This window comes from Phocoena sinus, chromosome 9, assembly GCF_008692025.1.
Source record: "Phocoena sinus isolate mPhoSin1 chromosome 9, mPhoSin1.pri, whole genome shotgun sequence".
Classification (NCBI taxonomy): domain Eukaryota; kingdom Metazoa; phylum Chordata; class Mammalia; order Artiodactyla; family Phocoenidae; genus Phocoena; species Phocoena sinus.
In genome coordinates, this window is record NC_045771.1 from 87793531 (window position 1) to 87820450 (window position 26920).

The following is a 26920-nucleotide window of genomic DNA, read 5'->3' on the forward strand; positions in this document are numbered from 1 at the left end:
AGTGTCAAGTACCTTACTTAGATCGGAGTTTCTGAAACGTGGCACTACTGATACTTTGAACCAGATAATTCTGTTGTGGGACATGCATTTAGGATGGTTAGGAGCATCCTAGGTCTCTACCCTCCCGTACCTCACAACCAGTTGTGATAACCAAAAATGTCTCCAGAAATTGCTAAACATTCTCTGGTGGGCAAAACTCCCTACAGTTGAGATCTACCACCTTAAATATATCAACTTATTTATTAATTCTCTAAACAGCTGCATGAGGGAAGTTTTACTTTCCATTGTATAGGTGAGAAAACAAAAGAGGCACAGAGAGATTCAATAATTTATCTAACATCACACAGCTCCTAGAGATACAGCTGGTATTTGACAAAGGTAGTCTGACTCAAGAGCCTCAGCTCTTAACTGCTGCCCTAGAGACTTGACCCCTTTTTGACTTTTTAGGGCTTAATGAAAAGAGACTTGTTGGATCAGAATCCCTTCCAGAGTTACTGAAAAGGAACTGTTTCAGCAATGAAGACTGATTCAGGGATTGAAACTGACTTGAAAATAAGAGGGGGAATAAGGTCTCCTCCTTACTATGTATATCTGAGTCATGGTAATGGAAAGAAGACATTTTTAAAATGCAGGATCAACCATGTATAAAAAAATCTAAAATCCCACAGCCTGGTAACTTTGTTCTTCTACCACCTAAATCATTTTTAGATCTAGGTAGAATAGATGCTTAATATAATTTAGACACCTCCTCTTTTAACAGAAATATCTGGCCCACCAGCCAGCATCATTCTCATCATTAGATTCCCTCCTCTAATTGGTGACTTATATCTTCCAATTAGAAATTTCATTTGCAGATAACCCTTGTTAAAATGCTAATATCCACATTAAGCTCTGTTAGTCTTCGTTTAAATAAATTAATCAAGTTAGTTAGTGAGTCATTTAGCAAGCCATTAGTAAGTAAATTACAAAACATAAAGTTCTCATGGCCCAGTCAGAGGCAGGGAAAATCTGGTTACAAGGTGTTTTGCAGGGAAGCCATACGTAGGGCTGGTGGCACAGTGTGGGGCAGTACAAGATAAGCAAGGTGCTGGGCCGGGGACAGGTGGCCAGCAGTGAGAAGGCAGCGAGAGTCACATACAGGAAACGTTGCCTCCTTTCTGTCTTCCCCAGTTCCCTATTTGACAATCTCTGTCCCCCTTCATATTCCAGAGTTCTTCCCTCAAAAGGCAGACTGGTCCCAGGCTATCCAAGAAAGCTGCACAGCAGACCTGCCACTTTATAGCAAACTACGAGGGGCTGAAAATCCCCGAAGTGCATTGCTCTTCCTTGAATCAGCTACTCAAACTGCCTTCTACTTGAATGATACACAGATTTCTACGTGCAGTAAGCCTAAGCCTGAATTTGCAATGCACATGGCTTTCCCTGGTCCTGGCTTCTACAAACATCTGTGGTACACAAAATTTCACCATCTTCCATGGGACAAGAGACACAGGGTGAGGGTGCTCCATGCTATCTTGTGTAGGCAGACAAAAAGGAATTTCATTCCTTCTCCCCCTACTCAGTACCTCTAAATAAATGCAAGTAGACAACTACTCGTTTTCTTTGATCCAGAAAGTGTCAGTCACTACATTAAAAGGCTTCCTATTTGGGGGTGCCTATTGTGAGAATTTTTCTTCAAAAAGAGAATGAAAGAATAAAATGCAACTGAAATTTAAACTAGGCTCCATAATTAAGCACTTTAAAGCTGCTCAAAATAATTTTCAAGCATTTACATGCTAACAGAAAATGTCTTAAAAAATATGAATAGACAAGAAAATCAGACCCAAGGTTCATAACTGATATAACAGGAAAAAATTTTATTGTGGAACTATTAAAGGCCAATGATTAAAAGAAGGAAAGAAAACCATCATGCAGATTAAAAAGCTATGTTGGGTAGTTAATTGCAAAAGTGACCAGATAAACCTCACCTAAGCATACTGCAGTTCTCAAGTAGGCTTAGAGGTGGAAAGCTGCCCTATATCTGATCAAACTACCTTGCCTTTTGAGAAAATCAGGGTGAAAGATAAGCATATGCAAACTTGGATCTTAAAAAAAAACAAAAAACTTCTACTTATTCTATTTTGCAACTATGATTTTTTAAAGTGGTGGCCTTAGGAAAATCTGCTTTGGCAAGCAACTGCAGAGGCTCCTGTGGAGAGGAAGTGAAAAGACTGGGCTTATATACAAGGGCTGCTGGCACATTCAAAGTGCAGGGGATAGTTCACAGAGTAAAATGTAGTCCTAAGTAAATGGGTTTCGGGCAATTTCAGTGTTAAGATAACATCATTAAGAGAAGAACAGATTGTGCTCAAACCCTGCTGTTTATAATTAACACGTTCCTTCCAAATACTCCAGGGTCCCTGGTAAATAGTCTTCTGCTCACATTCACCCAGACCAATCAGAGTATTTTCATCAGATTCCATGCTGGGCCAGCACCTGTCTGGACAAATCCAATAGAGCCAAAGAACTCCTCTCCCTGGCCAACTGAGTAGTTGGATGAACACAGCTTGGCTTAGTCATTGTCACAGTGTCCATATGGCTTTGAAGCTTGTTTTCACAAGAAATCATACAAGTATTTTATTATGTCAAAGTTCACCGTCCTATAAACAAAAACAGACAGTATGTTAGCATCCTCACCGCCCAGACTGCTCAGCTTTGTATGTATGATTCAGAGAATCACACGCAAAATAGCTCACAACTATTGCTAACCAATCCTAAGATACTGTCAAAAGCATCATGATAGAATTGACATTATTTTTTTTAAATGTCACTAGGAACAGAGTTTCTTTAAAAAGTTTTTTTTCCCCAACGCATAAAGTTTGCTTTTCTAAAAAAAGGAAACGAAGTTAGAATTATCCAACATTCTGTATTTCAGTTATACTACAGAAAGTTTGGATTTCATCTGAAAGCTATTTGCTTTTTGTCTAATAACCAGAATAAAGTAATTAGAGATGCAGAAGTATTTAAATCTTCTTTGCTTTTGAACATTGTTTATCTTCCAAAACACCTGTTTTATCATTACATAATGCATAGCTCATCTGTCCTCATTTGTAGTTTTCATTCTTTTCAGTCTTTTAACACTGGCTGACCTGTGTGTGTATTGTAACTAAATCTGTATGATACAAGAATACGATACAACAAACAGACGATGTGAATGTATATTTTTGTACTCTGATGGCAGGCAGAATAAAATAGCAGGAGACAGAGACATATAATTATTTTCCTTTCTCTAAACTCATTCTTCACTATAAATATTCAGACTTGGAGGTTTATTATTTGAATAAATGGTCAAAATAATTAGATATAATGATCTAGCAATAAGTATAAAATTAAAGCATTAAAGTATTCAGTTCTACAAAAATAATCATCCATGTGAGAACAGCCTTTAAAGATGCACTAATTGCATGCTCTTATTTATTAAACCATCATCAATTAGTGTTTTTGTCTATCATTTTGTAATACACTTTCTAAAAAAGTTTCTAAGCAAATGACTGACATATCAAATATTTTTAAAAATCTGGAATGGGGAACTATAGATACTGCTTATGAAAACACATTTTAAAATAGCTCAAATGAGATGCTATGGCTATTGTGGTACCTAATGATGGAATGAAGAGTACTTTAATTGTTTCATTACAATAGTGTCTCTTTAAAGAACACTAAAACTTTCCAAATTGTATAAAAACACTGTCAAAACAATTCTGTTATCATTAGCAGTAATAAAACAACTAAATATAGTTACTAAAATAAAAACTTATCTCAGGCATAAAGACACAAAAGGTATGGTTATTATATCATAAAGCTGTTTATTTTTATGTCCTTTTCTTTCATTCAACTCTAGAGCCCCACCAAATTTACTAGTAACAAGGTACCACTAACAAATCATTTTTTTAAAAATCATGAAAAGATTTTTCATGATTGGTTGAAAAGATCTTTTTTAGAGGATTTTAGAAGGAAACAGACATAGTAGGCTATTTTTAATCAGAGGTAAAAAGGAAGGTTGAATTTGTATCTCTCTCCAGGCACATTTCCCCACAATGATTTTGGGTCTTAAGGTTATAAACCTAAAGTGACAAGGTAAAGTGAACTTAGTGTTAAGTAAGTTTTATTGTCTTTTGGATTTTCTTTTTTTCTTTTTTTTTGCATTGAGTGGAAAAGAAAAAGTTTAGAAGAAGCTAAGATGAAAACAATTAAAATTCCAACACTATGGGACCAGAAGGCATTATGTGATAGACTATTACAAAGCCATATAAAATGATCAATATGAAGCCATAACTACAATATTAAGAGAGGTAAGGAGAAAAGAGAATTGCAACTATGTTGTGATAGCTACAGAGAAATGTTTGTATAATGGACTAGTACTAGAACATAAACAAATGAAAACTCTGTGATTTGTTAGTGGTAGGACTCCTCCATCTTATCTAATAATCTATTTAACACTGCAGCATAATTTATGCAATAAATTTTTCTTTTTAGAATGAATGGACTGACTTAAAAATACTAAGCAATTTACACTAAAAACACTTAAAAACACTAAGCATTTAAAGGTTCACTACATTCCATTTCTCTGCTTTGCCACTGGGAAGTACTCAAGTAAACTGAATCATAGTTAAGATTTTTGGACTTTTAAAAAAACTAAATTAATTGTGAAAAGAATATGTAAGATCACTCCTCTAAGAAACATTTACTGCCCAAGATGTATGACTACCTTTCTCTATCATCCTTCCATCCCCCAGTATAAACAGGTGACTTACCCAACTGATCCCCACATATATTATTTTAAGACACAGCAGAATTTGATAGAATAACCACAGGGCAACATCAAAACTTAAATCACACATTCCAAAGATAGTTTTTAAATACTACAGGAGATTCTCTCTCTCATAGAACACAAATAATTATTTTCTAAAGTAAGCATCTAAAAAGAAATAGGATAAACAAAAATAATGTTGGTGGCACTCTGCCTAGGAGTAATTCTTAAACCAGAATTTAGAATACTTTAATACAAGTTAATTACATGGCATATATCTAAGGATTTAATTTTGCCTTTATCCTTTTATTTCACTTTGTTGATGCTTTTACTACATTGAAGTACTTTTTTCTCATGGGATACTATTTTATTTCCTTTTACTTTTGTAGGCAGTTTGAGTTTTTCATTTTTAGCTTGGTTCTTCAGACAATTTGCAATCATACAACTTTAAGCTGCAATCTTAAGTTATTTTGTAGCGTCTACCCACTGACTGTGGAGGGAAAAAATTAGAAACTTTAACTACCGTCAACATTAAGAACCACCCAGGGACAATATTTAATACACTTCTTGTCATCTGTCCTCTCCCATACTCTACCTCCATATTCTGTGCTCCTTTCTGGAACCAGCCTCCTAATGCTTCTCTGTCCAAATCTTTCCACTGTTCCTTGGTCAAGAACATTCTCTATGTCCTCTACCTCTTCCATGAATGAATGGTTTTCTTCCTCTTCCAGGCTTAACTGAAAGTTGGCTCCCCCTGAAGGACCAAGCCTCTTCTTCAGATCTTTCCAGTGAGGTTAGACTCTACTGCAGCCCAGGCAGTCCTGGCAGGTGGGCTCGGTGTCCCTGTGCAAAAAGCTCTGCTCCTCTGAGTCTCAGACCATTCCACTAACCACCCTTTATCCCCGTCACCACCTCTTAGTCAGCTAATAATGCAGCACCCCGTTCAGTCTTCCTCTCTATTCCAAGATCTACCTCAGCTTTAGTGACTTCACTGCACACTATCCCTCTCTCTTACCTCCAGTGGAGACAACTAGTTTACAAACCTCTCTTCGCTTTCTCCTGATCTACAAATAATTAGAGTATTACGTGCCAGGCACTGAACTATTAGCCCTCTACTAGCTTTACTTCCTTCCTTCCCTTCCTAGCTTAGACTCCATGGTTTGTCACTTCAAGCATTCATCTGCTAGCATCCACTGAATTCACCTGGCAAAACCCCAATCCTATGTGATTTCAATTACAGCCCTTTGCTGTCCCAGTACCTGGCATATGGAATGCTGTTGGAGAAGATCACAAGTTTCACAGATTGCTGCCACTGTAAATTCAAGGTCAGGAACCTCAACCGGGCCCTCAACACTAGCATCAAGTTGCTTTCCTTGTCAGCACTTTCTCCCATTCCCCACAGCAGCTATTTCAAATATCCATATTCCTCTCAAACTGCTAGTACTTCTGTCCTTAGTCTCAATATTGCCTCCTCCTTTACAGGCAAAATAGAAAACATCAGATCAGACCTTCTTCAACTTCTTGCCACCAAATCTCCCAATTCAGCTCCATCTGAATCCACCTTTTCCTCTTGTTATAATGCAAAGGGATTCCCCTCTCTCATCTAAGCCTATTTCTTTAACCAATATTTCTAAATCCCATGTTCTACACCTTTTCAAGGACTTTGTGCTTTAAATTAATAGCTCTCTTTTGTATCATTAACTCTCCTTCTCTACGAGTTCTTTCCTATCAGCATTTAAATATGCTCAAATCTTTATGCTCACAACCCCACAATCTGGTTAGTAGGTAACAATCCTCTCTTCCTCTTTATAGCAAAAATATTCTATAATGTAGGCACATGAGGATAGGATACAAATCTGTTATACTTCTTGCTATATCCCCAAAGCCTAGCATAGGGATTATAATGGACAACACAATAAATCTTAAGTGAATAAAAAGCATCCTATTTACTGCATCAACTTTCTTATAAATACTACTTCAATGCCCTATAACCTGACTTCTACCTCACTTTATCCCTGAAAGTGTTCTTGATAAAGTTACATGTGACTGCTTTACCATTAAATCAGATACACTCGGCCTGATTTCTTGGCAGCAACTGACAATTTTGACCATTACTCCCTTGCCTTAGGTTTTTCTACCTTTCTTGTATAATACACAACTTTTTATATAACTGTTTTATCCACTTAAGCTTGTATCCTGAGTGTTTTCCTGTGTTTTTATCCTTCAAAATTATGATTTTAAATAACCGCACAATGTTTTTTTTGTAAGAATATATAATAAATTACTGATCCATTCCCTTACTTTGGATATTTAGGTTGTATCCTGTGATCTAATTGTTCATTCTCTGCCACGGGTGTCTGGAACTAGGGCTACCTACTTCATCTTTGCTAACTATCCTCGGGATCTCTGATCTCCACCAAACCTCAATTTGGAATGAAACTCTGTCTCCTTAGTAGCTCCCTTCTTCTTGCCGGCCCCAGAGTCAAGTCCACAATTGTTTCCTTTCATCTGAAGTTTTACTACTAATCATGATTTTTAAAAAACATGCAATACTTTGGACATTTGGTATATATTGAGTTTAAAGTCTTGTGCTGGGTTTGAGTAAGGCAATGACTGACAGTCTCTGCTCTGAGTTTCATGGACTTATACTGTAGGGAGGAAGTTCTAATTACTGCATTAATTACTTACGTAAAATAATGATAAGTCTCAGAAGATATGGGGACCTGTATAACTGTTTATAGTGTGTGTGTGCAGGCGTGAGCGATGGGAGGTCATTGTATGTTTGAGATGGCTTCTTCAAGGAAGAGACATTTAAACTGAAATCTAAAGGTTACGCAGCAGTTAGCTAGATAAAGGAGAGGAGGAGTTGGGAAGTGCTGCATATGCAATGAATAGTGTTATATGAAGAACTGAAAACAGCCAGAGCGGTTAAAGTGCAAATACCTAGGGGAGAAGATGTGCATGGCAGGTATGGCTGGGCATAAAGGCCAGGGCCAGGTCACTGGGGCCTCGCCGGCTCTTTTAAACATTCTGTCTTTTATCCTAAGAGTTATGGGAAACTATTGATATTAAAGACTTTTAAGTAGGAAGGTGATATTAAATTTTTATAAGATCATTCTGGCAATAGTGTGGACAACAAATTATAAGGGAATAAGAGTAGACAGAAGACCAATTAGGAAGCTACCAGAGAAGAGATGATGGTGGCCTGGTCTAGAGGGCTAATAGAACAAATGACAAAAGTGAATGAATTTGAGATACAATAGGAGGGACCCAACAGGCTCAAAAGGACTAATGCTTGGATATTGCGAGTGTGGGAGTGAGAAATGTCAAAAATAACTCCCAGGTTTCAGGCCTGTGCAACATGGCAGACTGAAGTGCTAGTCACTGAACCAGGGAACACTGGAGGAAAGCTGCATCACTCCTTTTTTGTTGGCAGGCAGAAGCAGAGGTAGGAATTGCTGAGTTCAGTTTTGTAAATACATTGATATACGTGGGAAACATCCAATAAAGGTCAAGAATATTAGAAAAAAGGTCTGGCCTTTAAAAACTGGGGAGTAAGATTAGTGCATAGATAGTTGTTGAAGCAGGGGTAAAGCTAAAATTACCTAGGAAAAAATATAATATGAAAAGAAAAAAGAGCCAAGCCTCAAGGACCAGCTACATTTAAAGGTCAGGTGGATAGGAATACACTGGCAAATGAGCTTTAGAAGAAACAGCCAAAGAATAAATATGAAAACCAGAAGACTGGAATCATGGGCTCTAGGGGAAGAGAGTTCTGAGAGACAGAGAGAGAGAGAGGTCAACCGTGTTGGGTGCCTGAAAGAACAGAACAGATAGTCTGAGGACTGCAAAAGGTTCTGGTGAAAGGGAGGAGATGGAATTCAGAGCAGAAGTGGAAGAATCCACCTTAGACAGTAAGAGGATCCTAACCTACTGATAAAGGAAAGACAGAAGATGGGCACCAATGTAGGTAGCTGAAGAAGTTCTCAACTGATAGTCTCGATTTAGCTCTGTGAAACAGTGAATACTGAACAGAGTGAATACAGACATTAGGACTTGTGGTTTGAATAGAGTCAAGAATCTAGGTTGAAAAGAAACCTATGAACTACATGCTCTACTGTTCAGTACATGAGGTGGAACGGCTGGGAGGCTGGTAGAAGATAATCAGTCATAAGGAGAAGAGGAAAATAGAGCCAGATTGCAAGAGTCTCAAAGAAACCCACATTTTCACAAGAAATTGGGGGAAAGTAACAATCTAGAAATGGCAACAAGAAAAAAGGATAGCACTTAAAGAGCATCCAACCCTGAGGGACTGGGGTTTGAGAAAGTAAGAAGCTACCAGTAGAGATAACTCTAGGGAAAGTATCTCCAGGTAAGAATCAGGTTTTCATTAAGGCAGTGACAAAGAATATTAGGGAAAGATAGAAGGATGGGGGAGGGAGGGAAAAAATGGCAGGTTAAATCATCAGAAAAGAAGTACAAAAACATCACTGGGATGAGAAGGTGGATGAGGGCAGATGTGGAAAGAGGGAGGTGACTGTTCTTTGGACACTGCCCATGGAAAGTAAGAAAGAGTAAACACATGTAACAAAGCAAGTTAGAGTTCCCAAGTTCTACGGCAAAATTCCAGGTCTACAATTCCTGCTCCCTTCTGAGGTTGTAAATGGAAGTGCACTTCTCTGGAAGTGTTTAATATCAATGATGCTGTGGATTAAGCAACACACAGTTCAGTTCGGTTCACTGCATATTCATCATATGGGGCACTCACAAACCTGTCCTGTACGTGATTATGATGGGGCAGAACTCAACACATACACAGTCATGACAAAATCCCTGAAGTAAACATTCAGCATTCAAAAGTTATGCCTTTGACAGAGGCTCTTAAGATACAGAGTTTTAAATACCATTATTTAGAAACAGAAAGTTCCTGCTTTATGGTCATGTGGAATGCATTCCAAAAAAGTTTCTGCTCAATTTCCTCAGTGTAAAAGTTTGCCCAGTTTTATCATAACAACACATTTCAAAACCCTCATTTCAAGTTTCAGAGTCTACATGTCATCAAAATGTCTCAATACCTGCTTCACAGTATCACAGAACTTTTAATTCAGAAGAGACTTCGGGGCAGAGGCTGCCAAGCTGTGGACTTCAGAAACTTTAAGAAACTGTAAAATTCATTAGAGGAGATCTGCAAATCCATACCTATGTCAAGCACTGGTTTTAGGCTGAATAATGTTCCATGCCTATATATTATTAATTTTGAAATATACAAAAATACTTCCATGATTAATTTTAAAAGGATTTTAAAATGGAATCATCATATTCAAAAAGGTTGGGAAGACACTGCATTATGGCCTGTCTTATTCCACCTACCAGGCTACCCACACACTACCTCTTCTACTACAAGTCTTGACAAACTGTTATCCAGTTGCAACCATAATGGCTGGAACATTTTGCCTAACAGCAAGTACACCTCTTCATGAGGAAACTCGTTGCATTTTTAGATAGCTTTCATTTTGACAGACATACTTTCCTCCCTTGAATTTCTAATGCTCTAGAATTATCGAGAATTAGTTTCATCCATTTTGCACATGACAGCCTCTGAGGTGGTTACCATATCCTTCCTAAGCCTTTTCTCTCACACCTTGCCCCTCACTCACAGATGTGACATGGTTCCTCATTCTACTACTCTCCTCCTGCCCCCTCAGCATGTACCCATTCATTAATGCCCCCTTTTAAAACTCCAAGCACAGCACAGCATACCACATTTGATCTGCCTATGGCAACACATAGTAGACCTATTATATCCCTTGAACAAGACACCAAGACTGTTAAAACCCTGCAGTCATCTAAAATACTTAGAACTTAAGCCAGGTCTCTTCCATCTTGTTTTAGTACCTATGAGGTTTTTTTGTTTTTTTTGTTTTTTTAATTGAGGTAACAATGGTTTTTAACATTATATAAGTTTCACGTGTAATTGTATTTTGACTTCTGTATACACTACAGTACATACTAGGTTTTTGTAGTCAACTGCCCATTAAATCCTACCTACTATGTGACCATTATTCCAGTCTGTTAAGGTCTCTCAGAATCTTGATTTTTTGCCATATAACATGTTAGCTAATTCTCCCAATTTTATGTCATTTGTAAATTTAATGAGAGGGTTCATTCTACAGTGAAACTTATGCATTCTTGGCACTAAAATGACCTTTTCTTGCTTAAATGACTAATGACATTACATTAGAAAGAAGATTAATTTTTATATTTAGTATATCATTTACATAATTCAAGACATTTAAGTTAACAATTATTCTACACTTACCTAGCAATAGCTCTGATGAAGTCCAGAGATACTGTGCATTTGTATTTTGGTCCATCAAGCTGATCATCATGGCCAACCAGGGTTAATAGCTGAAGAGTCACTAAAGAGGTAATCTAAAAAAAAGAAAGCATTTTTATGAGAAAATGGTTTAATCAGATTACATGATGCCCTTGTTTCTGAAACATTTTATACTTTGATAAAGATATATAACTGAATTCACAAGGACATCTGCAAAGAATATGACTACTTTGAAATCTATATATACAAATTTGTACATATGCTTAAAGTCTTAGTTAAACCAATGATCAACCTTTAAGGACTCCACTAGAGACAAATTTATTTCATTTAATGACACACACATGACTGCTAACCTTTAAAAACTATAAACAAAGGACATTCCTTCTCTCCATAAAAAATTTATGAAGTTTCTATCTAAATAGCTCAGAATAGCAAATCTGTACTCCCTTGAGAACTGAGCAGTTAAAATGTGAAAGTGGGCCTTTTTCAGAGTTGGGTATCTGGTTAGGTAAGAAATACATCCTTCAGACCTGGACTTAGTCTTCTTTTAAAACTGATCACCAACTAGGTAGTCAGGAAAACACCGGGTGGATTAATATTGGCAAAAGCAAAAGTGTATCTTGATAGGTCAAAATCAAAATAACTTCACATGCATAAGGCCAACAAAAGTGTTAAATGCTCTGAAATCCAAGAAAGAAAGCTGACCCAAGAGCTGAAATTCTTTAAGTAGCCCATTCTCTTCTCCCAATTTTTTATTCTCATCTCCTGCAGGCCAACCAAAAAAAGAAGCCAGCAATGGCAAGAAGATCTGGAGACTTGGTGACCTGTAACTGCCTGTGGCAATATAAGGGATAAGAGTTACAGTATCCGTAATACCTAATCATGTGTCTTAGGAATAAAAAAATGCTCACTTAACTTGAGATCAATACCTTGAGATGCAGTAAACATTCTGAGTAATAAAAACAGTAATAGTAGTAGTGATTTGCTTCGTACCAAGTACCTATACACAGCATCTCATTTATTCCTCTTGACCCTACAAGGTGGACACTATCATACTCATTTTATAAACGAGCCTTAGAGACGTTAAGTAACTTTCCTCAGATCCCAGAACTGGAGGTGGCTTAACAAGAATTCAAACCTAGAGTCCTTGCTCACCATATTATGCTGCAAAGACTCCACTATGTTTCCCATTACAATTTTTAAATTTTATTATTTTTATTATTTTGGCTGCGCCACACAGCTTGCAAGATCTGTTCCCTGACCAGGGATCGAACCCAGGCACGTTAGTGAAAGCACCAAATCCTAACCACTAGACCACCAGGGAACTCCCTCCCATTACAATTTCACAGGGAAAACTGTTATGCAGTGTTCAGTCAGCTGTCATTACTTTATAAACAATTTTTTTAAATGAACACATGGATAGATTACCACAGTATTTTATGTATATAAAATACATTTAGCAAATATAAAATATTTTTTCAATTAGAAAAACATTTTGTATCAATAGGTCGAAATATGAAGCTCTGCATTCAAAAGGCTAAGACTTTAATTTCTAATATTACAAATTACAAATTACATTTTTGTCTTTTAAGACAAAAATGTCTTGAAACTTTTTTTTAAGTAAATTTATTTATTTTTTGCTGCACTGGGTCTTTGTTGCTGTGCACAGGCTTTCTCTAGTTGCTGCGAGCGGGGGCTACTCTTCATTGCGATGAGCAGGCTTCTCATTGCAGTGGCTTCTCGGAGCACGGGCTCTAGGCATGCGGGCTTCCGTAGTCATGGTTCGTGTGCTCTAGAGCCAAGGCTCAGTAGTTGTGGTGCGGTTGCTCCGCGGCATGTGGGATCTTCTCGGACCAGGGCTTGAACCAACGTCCCCTGCACTGGCAGGCGGATTCTTAACAACTGCGCCACCAGGGAAGTCCCGAAACACTTTTTATAGATGTTCTATGTGTTGAAAAGAACATGTATTTTGAAGCTTAATGTTACACTCTCCATTCTACATATATATATTAGATCAAGCTTGTTTGTGTTGTTGAAATCTTATAAACATTTTTTATCTACTTGAGAGAGGTACTAAAATTCTCCCCTTATAAGAAGTTTGTCTTTTTCTCTTTATAATTGTTAGTTTTTGCTTTATATTTTTGAATCTGTTATTTGATGCATAAATTTAAAATTATGTTTTGCTGACAAATTAAATCTTTTCATTATTATCTAATGGTCTTTTTCAAAAGTAATGGATTTGCCTTAAAGTGTGTTTTTTTCTAGTGTTAATATACCTATATCAGCATTCTTTTAGGTGCTTATCTTTTTTCCTATGTACTTTTCATCATTTTACTTTCAGGTTTTGTATTTTCTTAACTTTAGATAGTGCTCACATAAACATGTAGTGTGATTTTCTTTTTATAGTCAGTCTAACAACAGTCCTTTTGGCTGGACTATATACTCCATTTGCTTTCACTGTAAAGATATTCTAAAATTTTATTTCTACCATTATGTCAAGCTTTCTGTTTCTCCTTCTATGTGTCTTATTCCTTTCTTGACTTTTTTTTTTTTTGCGGTATGCGGGCCTCTCACTGCTGTGGCCTCTCCCGTTGCGGAGCACAGGCTCCAGACGCGCAGGCTCAGCGGCCATGGCTCACGGACCCAGCCGCTCCGCGGCATGTGGGATCTTCCCAGACCGGGGCACAAACCCGTGTCCCCTGCATCGGCAGGCGGACTCTCAACCACTGCGCCAACAGGGAAGCCCTCCTTTGCCTTTTATTGAACTGAATTATAATATTTTGAGGACTTCCCTGGTGGTCCAGTGGTTAAGACTCTGTACTTCCAACGCAGGGGGTGTGGGTTTGATCCCGGGTGGGGGAACTAATGTCACACATGCCGTGGGGTGCAGCCAAAAAAAAAAAATTAATCCCCACTGAGATGTAGACATTCGAGAAAACACTTGAAAAAGATAGAAAAAAGGTATGAATTATAATATTTTTTCATTCTATTGTTTTACTCTATTACCTTGGAAATAGTTTTATACTCTAATTTCCATTTTAATTTTTTCTTCAGCCCCCAAGCTATTTTAGAATTCTTCTTTAATTTTCAACTCATAAAGTTCCTCTAGTATTTTTTTGATTTTTTTTTAAGGGGGGGATATCACAGAATATGGTCTGTATACTACCAATCCTTTGAAATTTGATGAGAAAGCTGGATTCTTCAGGGGGAAAGAAGAGGGCACAGGGACACGAATGCCACTGTGGCAAAGAGTGAAACTGACCACAGTGGTCACTCTGCCTGTCCTGCCTGCCAAGCCCCTTCCCTCTTTGTCCCAAGAATGTCTTCAGCTGATGGCAAATGAGTGAAAAACATGCCCACAAAATGGGACGACCCATCATAGGCAAACAAGGTGGAGTGAGACAAGAGTTTTCTCTTATTTATACACACACTTATATCCTATCCTCCATTTTGTCTCTTGGACTGCAAAGCCTAAAATATTGACTATGTGGGCCTTTTACTGAAAAAGTTTGCCAACCTCAGCATTAAAAAAATTGCTAGATTCAGATAATTAATTTAACCAATGTAGAAACTGAGATGTTCAGTGACTTGTCCAAAGTGATAATGACTAGATAATGATAGAAACTTACTTGACTAGGATTTAGGTCTCCTAACTACAATTCCAAAACTTATGAAAAGCATGACTAAAATGCGATCATAGCTGAGAGCTAACTTCTAATAAGTTGTATTATAATCTTGCCTGAATAAAGAATGTGTTAAAAGAATGAGGATGATCTGTAAAAAAGGGAGTGTTCAAGAGAACAGACCTGTCAGTGTGCCTCCAGCCAACAGGACCAAGGGATCCTTACCCATTAACTTGGAAATCTGGTATGTGCTGTAAGTACTGTGGAGGTGTAGTTGTCCAGCTGTCATTCTGTTAATGATTTTCTTAGTAATGTTTTATATGCACATATGAGTAAAGTTGATGAAAAGGTAAAAACATGTCAAGTTACTCAGCATTTTTATAAATGTGCTCCCATTTACCTAGTTTAGGAGTTCAGTTAAATGAAACAGAAAATTAAGTTGGCTGTTAAAAATTTGTGAAATAAGGCTTCCCTGGTGGTGCAGTGGTTGAGAGTCCGCCTGCCGATGCGGGAACGCGGGCTTGTGTCTCGGTCAGGGAGGATCCCACGTGCCGCGGAGCGGCTGGCCCCGTGGGCCGTGGGCACTGGGCCTGCGCGTCCGGAGCCTGTGCTCTGCGGCAGGAGGGGCCGCAGTGGTGGCAGGCCCGCGTACCGCAAAAAAAAAAAAAGAAAAATGTCTGAAATAGTATTGTGCTCATTAAATGAGGTCATCTGTAAAGCAACTTAACACAGTGCCTGTAACACAGTTAGTATTCAATAATATGAGCTACTATTTATATTATTACCATGTATTAGCACTATTTTTTAATTTCAAATTTAATGAATAGGTTTCTTTTCTAACAGCCCATTAATTTACTGAAAACTCACTATATTTTATCTGAGAACAGTTTCACACATATATATATCCTATAGCTTTCTGAATAATGAGCCATGCTTGTTTAGAAAATAAAAAATAAAACTATCTGCAGATTTAAAATATCTTTATGAGATTTATAAATATTGACAACAAACTATTGGTTACCTGTGGGGGGAGAGAGAAGAGGGGAGGGACAAGAGTAGGGAATTAAAAGGTAAAAACTACTATGTATAAAATAAATAAAAAATAAACTACAGGATATATTGTACAGCACAAGGAATATAGCCAATATTTTATAATAACTTTAAATGGAGTATAACACCCCAAAATATTAAATCACCATGTTCTACACCTGAAACTAACATAATATTATAAACCAACTATATTTTAATTAAAAAAATACTTCTGAACAGGTCAAGAAAAGTAATGTGCACATATATAAATTACTTTGGAGAAACACTCAATGTGTCAATTTCACCAGGAAATGATGTAGATTAAAAAAATGAGTTGACCAATAAAACCTGTATGAAAAATATAACAAATTAAAAGTTATAATGGCAGATTAGACCCAGATGTAGAGAAAATTAAGGAATATGAGGATAGTTCTGAAGAAATGATACAGAATGCAAACTAAAGAGGTTAAAAGAGAAAATATGAAAGAGGTTAAAAAATAGAAAAGACAAAGTGAGAAGATCTAACATATTCCTAATCAAAGATCAAGAAGGAAAACAGAGATGGAAAGAAAAGGGCAGAAGTAATATCTGAAAAGACAATGGATGAAAATTCATTCAAAAAGATAAAAAACACCAAATCACAGAATTAAAGGACCAAATAAATATAAACAAGGAGAAATCAAAAGAAATCCATACCTAGACACATCATAGTGAAAGTACAGAACACCAAAGATAAAAAGTTCTTAAAAGTAGCTAGAAAAGGAAAAACAGATTATCTTCACAGGAATGGCAACTGGACTGACAGCTGTTTTAAGAACAACGATGACAGATAATTGAGAAGCTAATTTAAAAAAAAAAAATGGTGCCAGGTACCAAAACAGTAACAGAATTTGCTGTTTTCTCAGGTTTTTTTTTTTTTTTAATGAAGTGTGCTGGATGTCTCTAATTTTGTTCAGATGCCTGCAGAACCTGGAAAAGCTGTTGCTGCTATTGATGCATAACATACTGCTATTGGTCTTTTTATATAAATAAATAAATCTGTCTACATATATATATAATTTGAATTTCTGGAAACTTTAGCTGTGCTGTCAACTTTGGAGAAGTATCCCAGTTGTACCGTGTTGGGTTGGCATGGTACAGAAATCAACAGCCATACTGGTCTAGAAATGTTAAACATGATTTTCCATTTGTACAGGGGTAATGCACTGTATTAAATATGTAAGGTCTTACCTACATCGGTTTGATTACAGAAACTAATAAAGTATTCTCTAAAAAAAACAAACAAAAAAAGAACGACGACGACAGACATAAAATAGCGGTGTATTTTCAACATACTGAAGAAAGTAACTGTTAACTCAGAACCGTATGGCCAGAAAAAACAATCGTTTAAGACTGAGAATGAAATAAAAGGCACATTTCCAAACTAAGAACAACCAAAGGTTTGCTATCAAAAGATCCCTATTCACTCAAATTCCTAAAATTGCCTCCAGGTGAAAAGTAAAGGAATCCAAGTTGGAAGGTCTGAAGTGCAAGAAGGAATGAAGAACAAAGAAACTGGTAAATGTGATGGTAAATCTAGATTAATTTGCCTGTTTAGGTGATAACAATACTATATTATGGGTTTAAAAATAGGATTAAAGTGCACAATACCAGTAATACATAAATTGGGAGTGGACAAAATGAAGTTAGAATGTCCAAGGTCCTATGGTATCTGAGAGAATAAAAGTACTCACTAAATTTTGACTTTGATAAGTATGAATGTTATAATAGTATAGTAACAACTAAGAGAATAGAAACAAGTGTATGTACTTCTAAATTAGAAGGGGAAACCTGAACTAGAAAAATCCAAAAGAAAGAAGAAACAAAAATAGGTAAGACAAATATAAAGTATATAACAAGATAATAGATATAAACAAAATTACATTAGTAATTATATTAAAAGTTAACTAACTTTTGCAAATAAAAGGCAAAGATTAAGCGACTGAAAAAATAAATCCAACTATATACTGTTTAGGATAGATACATCTAAAACAGAAGAATATGGGAAGGTTAAAAGTCAAAGGACAAAATGAGATACATGAAGCAAACTAAAGAGAAAGAAAAATGATGAAGGTGTCTTCATGCAGACAAAAGAGAATTAAAAAGAGATTTAAAGAAGGGCTCACTGAGTAATGACAGAATGGAGGCCCTGAGCTCCTATCTCTCACAAGCTGAGTGGCTTGAGACCTTTACTATGAAGGGATGAGACACAGAACAGGATGAACAGCCAAGGAATAATGGAATCTTTGGGGGAAACTGAGTACTGCTGCAAGTCAGGACAAACTCATTTTCCTTCCCAGTTTAGAAACAGGTAGGGATCATGATGAGAAAGTAGGTCTGAAAGTTTAATGAATGGGAGGCTACATAGAAAAGAGGTGACATCGTCTCCTATGACAAAATATACTCATTAACTTCATTCCTTTCTATCTTTCTACCAGGAATTCATTTGCTAAAGTAGGTTAGTAATAGACATTTGAAACTCACAGATTAATCTCCCTTTATTATTAAAAATAGATTTCTTTAGTAGTTCTTTTTCTTTTAATATAGAAGACATTACTTACATTTTACTTTCCCACTGGCATTTCCTTATACTATTTCTTATAACTTCTACTTTCCTGTGATTCAAATACTCTCACATATTTAATTCAATTCTTTAATCCAAACTGTATGCTATATTTACTCTTCTTCCATTTTCTTCATAAACACAAAACCATTAATCTAGTTAAGTTAGAATTTAAAGAATATTTTCAGATATCTGTCTTATTACTTTTACCATATTAGTTACAGCAAATTACCAAAGGCAATTAAGTTGAAACAGACAGTCCCTTGAATCACTTTCAGTTCTACCAAGATTCCATGATAAATGAATCACATAAATTACACAAAGGATATAGTACCACTTTAAGATGTAGCAGTCAAAAAGCATTACCAAAATATTAGTAAGATGACTGCTCAATTTGTTGGGGGGTGGGAGGGTAGGGTCTGATTTAGGAGAAGCTTATACACAAAAAATCTAAACCAAAGTGAAAACAAACTGTAATGTTATTTTTCACATTAAAAAACACTAATTTCAGAGATTTTTTTTTTTTTTGCGGTATGTGGGCCTCTCACTGTTGTGGCCTCTCCCGTTGCGCAGCACAGGCTCCGGACGCGCAGGCCCAACGGCCATGGCTCACGGGCCCAGCTGCTCCGCGGCACGCGGGATCCTCCCGGACCGGGGCACGAACCCGAGTCCCCCAAATCGGCAGGCGGACTCCCAACCACTGCGCCACCAAGGAAGCCCTCAGAGATCTTTTACTCCTTGAACTTACCATATGAACAAAACTAACATACAAATACATAATTTAGGAGAATGTTACATAAAGCAGTGTACAAATACCAACAACTTAAAAGTACTTTGCCAGTTTATGAAAATAATGTGGAGTAAAACTGAAAAAATCAAATACAAAGATTAACTTATGGGTTCAACATTTTGAATCTCAAACATATTAATTTATGCCTAGATGAAAAATTCTGGAAAAAATATATGAAACTTTTGGAAAATTATTTCTATACATGTGTAAGTACCAGAATACCCACCTTCCTCTCCATTATTGAATCCTTAAAATTATCTAATTTTTATTTCCCACTGCAGAGCCATGAAACTCTTGAGGACTTGGTCTAGGTACTGTGCATTCAAAGATGAATAGCATCATGGAAAATACTGATTTACTTCCTTGCCCAACATTAAATGTTCACGACAAAATGACGAGGTCACATCTGCAGGCTGGCATTAATGTCTAAATATTTTGATATGGTCAGTAGGATTATGGCAAAGTCTGTAGACAGTAAGGGTACTCAGGACCAGACTCAGTTTTGTATGTGAGTGTGTGCAAACATAAGATAGAGGTGGAATCAGAGTCTTTCTCATCTGCTGCAGCAGCCGAGGATTTAGTAACAAAAACGACACACAAGAGTCACTACTGTTGTTAAGACCCCAAATGAAGGAAGCGATTTAGTTCCAGCAAATAAGAATTAACTGGAATATTTTGCAGGCTATAAAATTGATGTCTTAGAGAAAGATTTAATCTTTGTTGGGGCAAAGCTCTCTAAATAATGGCAAAATATATTTGAAATCTTTTTTAGCACTGACCAATTTACAGAAAGCTTTTCATCCAACTGAGCTAAAATAACTCTAAAACATATTTCATAAACAAATACTAACAACAAGCCTAGCCAGAAGAAAATATATCAAAAAAAAAATACAGGAGGACTTCTGGTCCAGATAACATGGCACAGATTCATATTTACGGTTCTTCCCTGCTAAGTGCAACTATAAACCCTGGAAATAACCTAAATAGCAACCAAAGGACTCTGAAAGGTGGAAAGAGGAAGGCAGACTGCTTAAGGACCCAGGAATGGAGGAATAATGTAGAGGCAGGAAGTCTGAAGAATCCCCACCCAACAGCACAAGGTGACCCAGGCTCAGCATCTCCTGACACCCAATCCAGAATAGAAAGCTACCCAGGTAGGCTTATTTCTCTCTTGGACTGAACAGGAGTCCTGCCCAAAGGCTGGCAGTTGTACGTTGTGTATCTGGCAAAACTATCCCTCGTGAATGAAGTGGAAATAAAGACATTCTCAAATAAGGGAAAACTAAAGAATCTGTCACTAGGAGACCTACCTTTGAAGCATGGCTAAATGGAGTTCTTTAAACAAAAGGGAAATAATAAAAGAAGGCACCTTAAACATCAAGACAGAATAAAGAACAACGGAAAGAGCAGAAGTATGGATAAAGGAGACTATCGCCTCATGAGTTTTCTAAATCATCTTTGATTAAAAACTGACACCATCTGATAATCAAGACAATGATATTTAAAAAGTGGGAAAGTTAAAATAACCTAAACGTAAGTAAGGTTATCGTATTTCATTGGAAGTAGTAAAACACTGATACCACTTACAGAACTAAACATTGCAATTACCGTATTACCCAGAAATTGCACCCTTTGGGCATGTTCACACAAAAACCTGTATATGGACATTCATAGTAGTTTTATTTGTGATAGCCAAAAACTGCAAAGAACCCAGATACCCTTCAATGGGTGAATGGTTAAACAAACTGTATATTCCATATCATGGAATACAACTCAGCAGTAAAAAAAGAATGAACTATTGGTACATGCAACAATTTGGATGACTCTCAAAGGAATTAATTACGGTGAGTGAAAAAAAAGCCAATCTCAAATGTTACATACTGTATGATTCCATTTATACAAACTCTTGAAATGACAAAATTTTTAGAGGTGATTAGTGGTTGCCAGGGATTAGGGGAACAGGCAAGAGAGAGGTGGGTGTCATTATAAAAGGAGGGGTCCTTGTGATGGTAGAACTGATATATCGACTGTGGAGAGAGATACACAGACCTACACACAGAATAAAATTTCAAATAACCAAACATGCAGACATACACAAAAATGAATACGTGTAGAAGTGGAAAATTTGATTAAGATCAGTAGATCGCATCAATGGCCATTTCCTGGCTGTGAAACTGGGTGAAGGGCATGCAGCAAGAAAGAGCTCTTATTATTTCTTTCAACTGCACATGCATCTACAGCAACTCAAAAAACTTTCTTAATTAAAAAATAACACTGTTAAAATACACAAAATATAGAGGGCTTTGAGAAAGACCTTATCAACTGCCAGAAGGCATTTTATCTCAAAATATTTAAGGACCTGTGAAGTAGATACTTAAACCTACTCATAGAAATAAAAACATTTTTTGACCTTTATTTACAGGGATTTTAAAGAAACTATTTGATAAAATATTGCTCAAAGTGGGCAAGTTTGAGAATATTATTTCAATATTGATAGGTCACTGGGGTGAGGCTATATGGGTTTTTTAAAGTTCATAGATTACAGATTTTCCCACTGAAAGCCAGATAATTAGTTGTGACTTGTGGTTCAGCCACAAGGAGGATTTGTAGCTGCTGGTTTCATGCTGTGAGTCCATAAAAATACCACAATGTTGCTCCAAACCTGTGGCTAGTACAACTTATCACCTCCTCTAAAGCATAGAAGGATTACAGCAAAACTGCTATTATATAAATCCCAACCTCAGTGTTCTACATTTCCCCAAATTCTACCTTTTATTTCTATTTTTTTCAATGGTGAAAGTTTTGTTTTTGTTTGTTTGGAGGCTACAGCAACCAAATGCACTTCAAAACTTATTAAATACTAAAGTGTTCCACTATAAAAATTATTATGAAATAAAATTATGAGCTAGCCCATCAGGACTGGAATCCTTGGAGATCAATGCCTCATTTCACAGATGAGAAAACAGACATCATAAAAGGATGACTGGCATTATCAGCCCCTAGTCAGTCACCCCTAACAAATTAATATGTTGGACATGTTAGCAGATGTTTCAAATTATTAATCCAAAAGTCCCAATGAAAAAGAATATAACATATATACCATGCAAGAGGTTTACTAGAAAACATTTTAGAGTCGTGACACACTTTAAATTAAGTACTTAATCCTAAGAATATTTAACATATTAAAAATGCTTAGCCAAAATAATGCTTCATTTTGGGTGCTCATGAATATTAGAAGGTGGTCTGCCAAGACTATGACTACTGTAGTAAAGATCCCAGTCAGTGCTTTTATCTTTTCTTCTACTGCTCTTCAAAGTTCCTGAGAATGACGCATATGTAACTGGCATTCACTCCTGAATGGTCAGTTCTACTGAATATCAGTGACCATGGGTAATTAGTAGTATAGGGAGTGGAACCTGTTATTGAGTCCAGGTTCTACAGATTAGATATAGACATCGACAGATCTGTATCTACAGGCTATAGATACAGGTGTTGTACTAGGCACTTTATTTTATTTTTTTAACATCTTTATTGGAGTATAATTGCTTTACAATGTGTACTAGGCACTTTGATTCCTTCAGTCCTCACAACAGCACAGCCATGAGTTAGGCTCTTTTTCGAGAAAAGGAAACATCTTCAGAGAGGTTAGTAAATATTCAAGATCACTGAGCTAATAGTGGTAAGAGTTACACTGGATTTGAATACCATCTGAATTCAAAGCTTATACTCCTTACACTACCCCAAAGGGAGATGCAGAATATAGGGAAGAGATCATCTTATTGAGACAGACTAAGGAAAGCATTACAGAAGAAGGCACCAATAAGGAAAAGTGAGTAAAAAGAAACTCTGAAAGCATTTCACAATGAAAGGGGATACTGTGAGTCTGCTGGAGGTTAGAAACCCAGCAGCAAAGGCACTGCAGATAAAACAGAGGAAAAAACTTAAATGAAATTGTAGCAAAAAGGATAAAGAAGTATCTCAACAAAGGCAAATGTCCTGCCCCAGGGATACAGGTAATAGCCTTAAGAATTAACAATCAACAATCCTGTGAACAAAATTATCAGATATGAGAGGTTTGATATTACCAAAGTAATATTAATGTGGAATTTATTAACCTTATGACATTTAAACTTTTCATAAGTCAAACTGCATATTATATTAGACATAAAATTACTGTTTTTAAGGTTTAATTTTTAAAAGATAAATTAAGGTGGAGGAAAAAGCACAATTTCTTAAAATCTGAAATTATTAGACAACACTGAAAATGGTATCCCAAAGCAAAACTTCCTATACATTTGTGGATTAAAGATAATTTACCAAAAAAATTCATGACTATAAATCATACAAAATATATAATAGTTGAATAAATTAAAAGTTAGCATACACATTAAAAATGTTAAAGCAAAGATATGAAAAGGTCTTTCCTGAAACACTGGAATAATTGTCAAGAAATACCATTTTAATTACCTAAGTAAATTTAAATTTCTGTGGGGAAATTATTACTCCTCTTCTTGGTTTCTATTACCTGTGAAGACATATTCCTTCGCCAATAATTTTCAGACTTTAGGGAAGTATACACTGTTTTCCACAGCTGTTTTTGTTGTCTATTGTATCAAGCTCAAATTCAAATGAATGAAATTCAACTGACAAAAAATTAGCCTAGAAAATGGGTTTTTTTTTTCAAAGTGAGGGTTTAGATTTTGTGCTAGGAAATACAGAATAAAGTTTAAAACGAAAGTTGTACAAAAAGTCAGTCTCTTTACCTCTAAGTTTTAGCCATGTTTCCATTGATGTTTCTCCTCAAAATATAAATTCTGGTTTTTACTCCTTGGTTTAAAATCAACAAACAAAACTAAAAATCTGAAGCATCTTACTATCAAAGAGAATAGTATTTCCGTAGTCTTTATACACACACACACACACACACACACACACACATATACATACATAAACATATAAATGTAACATATTGACACTAATTAAAGGATTTTATTTTACTTTAGCTTAAAATAATCAGTCTACCTAATTCAAAAGCCAAAATATTTATTTTTTTCTAGCACCTATGTCATGACTGAGGCATTCACAAAGAAAAATAAAAGCTAAAAACCTCCTTAAACGTAAAATGTTTTAAAATTTACATCTTTAATGGGGTTCTACAATACTTGCTTAGTTAATCTTTGCTCTGTGTACTATTATGTTCTTTGTTCTCATCCATCTAGGGGATGAGCTGATTATTTATGTCTTAACAATAGGAGTTCATGTACCACAGGGAGGATTTTTTTTCTTAATCCGAGAGGCAGTCACTAACAAGCTTCAGCTGGAAGTGCTTGATGTTAAAACAGTGTGAACCTGTTCCTGGGCTAATAAACTATGTTCTTTCTGCCAACAAAAGGAAATCAATTTACAACTGTAATTAAATTTTAACATGCTCATTATTTTTATACTTTCATAGGTTAGTATATATGTCAACTGATTTGTGAAATATCCTATCCTGCTTGTTTTGGAAGAGCTTTACAATCTGAAACATTAAATTATTTAAATAAAAAAACATGTCAGTGTATGAGGTCCACCCAACCCAACAAGCAACACATTTGATCTGATTTCAGGCAATGTGATAATTCATGAACATATAGCATATATCAAGAAGAGTTCAACCGACATTTTTATGCATACAAAGGAGAGGTGGTGAGTGCAGCAACAGAAGGGAGGGAAATACTCTCTTTTATTTTAACTTATTTTAAAGTAATTCAACTTAAAAATCATCACAGTGGGGCTTCCCCAGTGGTGCATTGGTTAAGAAACCACCTGCCAATGCAGGGGACACAGTTCAAGCCCTGGTCTGAGAAGATCCCACATGCCGTGGAGCAACTAAGCCCGTAAGCCACAACTACTGAGCCCGCATGCCACAACTACTGAAGCCCATGCACCTAGAGCCATGCTCTGCAACGAAAAGCCACCACAATGTGAAACACGCACACCGCAACGAAGAGCAGACCCCGCTCGCCACAACTAGAGAAAGCCTGCGTGCAGCAACGAAGACCTAATGCAGCCAAAAATAAATAAGTAAATAAATTTATTTTAAAAAAGCATCACCGTGAATTTGTATTAAAAAAAAAAGGGCAGGGAACGAACGGACTGTTACTCTTCAAAACACTCAGATAAACAAAAAGTGATATGAATTTTTATACCTAGAGGAACTAAAGATAGTACCTCTAACCTCTGGAACTTTTTAGCATACAGATGACTGCAGATCTTTAGTATCCAGGAAGACCTTAACTTCATGCTTAGAAGAATGGGAAGTCATTCATTCAATGAGTGAATCCCATGTTCAAGGCACAGTGCAAGAGACACAAAAATGAAGACAAAGTCTGTGCCCTCAAAGAATTCAGGGTATCAGGTGAGACAAACATATAATACAATGGCAATAACACAATATAAGTGCTATACTAGTGATATGGATAAATCCAATTACCTGACTTTAGAAAAGGTAATGACTAATAGGAAGGGAGGCAAAATGTGAATTCACTGAGAAATGGCATTTGGGGGGTGGACCACGAAACGTAAAAGACAGTTCAACAGTGGGGAGGACGGCACATGTAACAACACAACAAGGAAAACGGGTGTGCTTTCAGTGAGGAAAGCACCTTACTGTGAATGGTGTACAAGATGAATAAAGACAGTGGCAGAAAACAGTGCTAGTCTCTGAAGGGCCTCACAAGAAATGCTATGAAATGTAGACTTGGTTCTGTAGATAACGCAACTCACTAAAAAAGCGTAAGCAGAAAAATAAAATCATATTTATTTTTTAAGATTTTTGCTGATGACTGTATGCAAAATGAATTTGAAGATGTCAGTGTCAGGGAGACCAGTTAGGACAGTGTTGCAATGGTCTAACTAAGAAGTAATGAAGCTGTGGATTTAAGGCAATGGCAGTGGAGGTGGGAAGATAGGAATAAGTTTGAGACATTTGTGTTTAGGAAGAAAAACAGACTGGGCTTGTTGAACAACTAAGTGAAGGGAAAACAAAAGAGAGTTCAGAGACAATTTTCCCATTTAACTAAACTGAAAACTAGAAACTGTATTATCTTTGTTTTTCTAGTACCTAACATTGTGCACGCCACGAAGTATGTGCTTAGTAAAGGATGAACAAGTAAATGACAAATTTTGAAACTTAGGTAAGGATGCAAAAAATCACAGGAAAAGGTTTAGGGAATACTTTGGTTTTGGATATATCAGGTGTTGATAAACATGGCACATTCAGGTCTGATTGTTCTGTTGGCAGTCTGGGTCCAGAGATAGAGAAAAAGGACTAGAAATTCAGAATTCAAAAGTTATCAGCAAAGGATTTCCCTGGTGGTGCAGTGGTTAAGAATTGGTCTTGAAATGCAGGGAAAGCCGGTTCGATCCCTGGTCGAGGAACTAAGATCCCACATGCCCGCGCACCGCAACTACTGAGCCCGCACGCTCTGGAGCCAGTGTGCCACAACTAGAGAGAAGCCCACACACCGCAACAAAGAGCCCGGGTACCGCAACGAAAGATTCTGTGTGCCACAACTAAGACCCAACACGACCAAAAAAATAAATCAGTAAATAAATATTAAAAAGTTATCAGCATACACATAGCATTTGAAGCCAAGGGAATACACAAGACACTCCCAGATAAACCTAGTTCCCCTTCTTATTCCTAATTATTGGAAATTCAGCTCTCCACCACTATTCAGTGGCCAAGGTGAGAGAACACCTTAGGTTC

The 26920-nt window shown here is 36.6% G+C and overlaps 1 protein-coding gene across 3 annotated transcripts in view; it reads right to left on the reverse strand.

Moving 5' to 3' along the window:
- Positions 1 to 316: 316 nt before the first annotated feature.
- The window catches only part of ORC5 (origin recognition complex subunit 5), a 74813-nt gene continuing 48209 nt past the window's right edge, over positions 317 to 26920 (reverse strand). For all 3 annotated transcript variants that reach the window (XM_032643764.1, XM_032643766.1, XM_032643765.1), the window contains 2 exons: positions 11109 to 11221; positions 317 to 2639 (listed from right to left, as the gene is read on the reverse strand). In XM_032643764.1, the coding sequence (XP_032499655.1) occupies positions 2594 to 2639; positions 11109 to 11221 (159 nt within the window). In that variant the 3' untranslated portion in view covers positions 317 to 2593. The remainder of the gene's footprint in view (positions 2640 to 11108; positions 11222 to 26920) is intronic.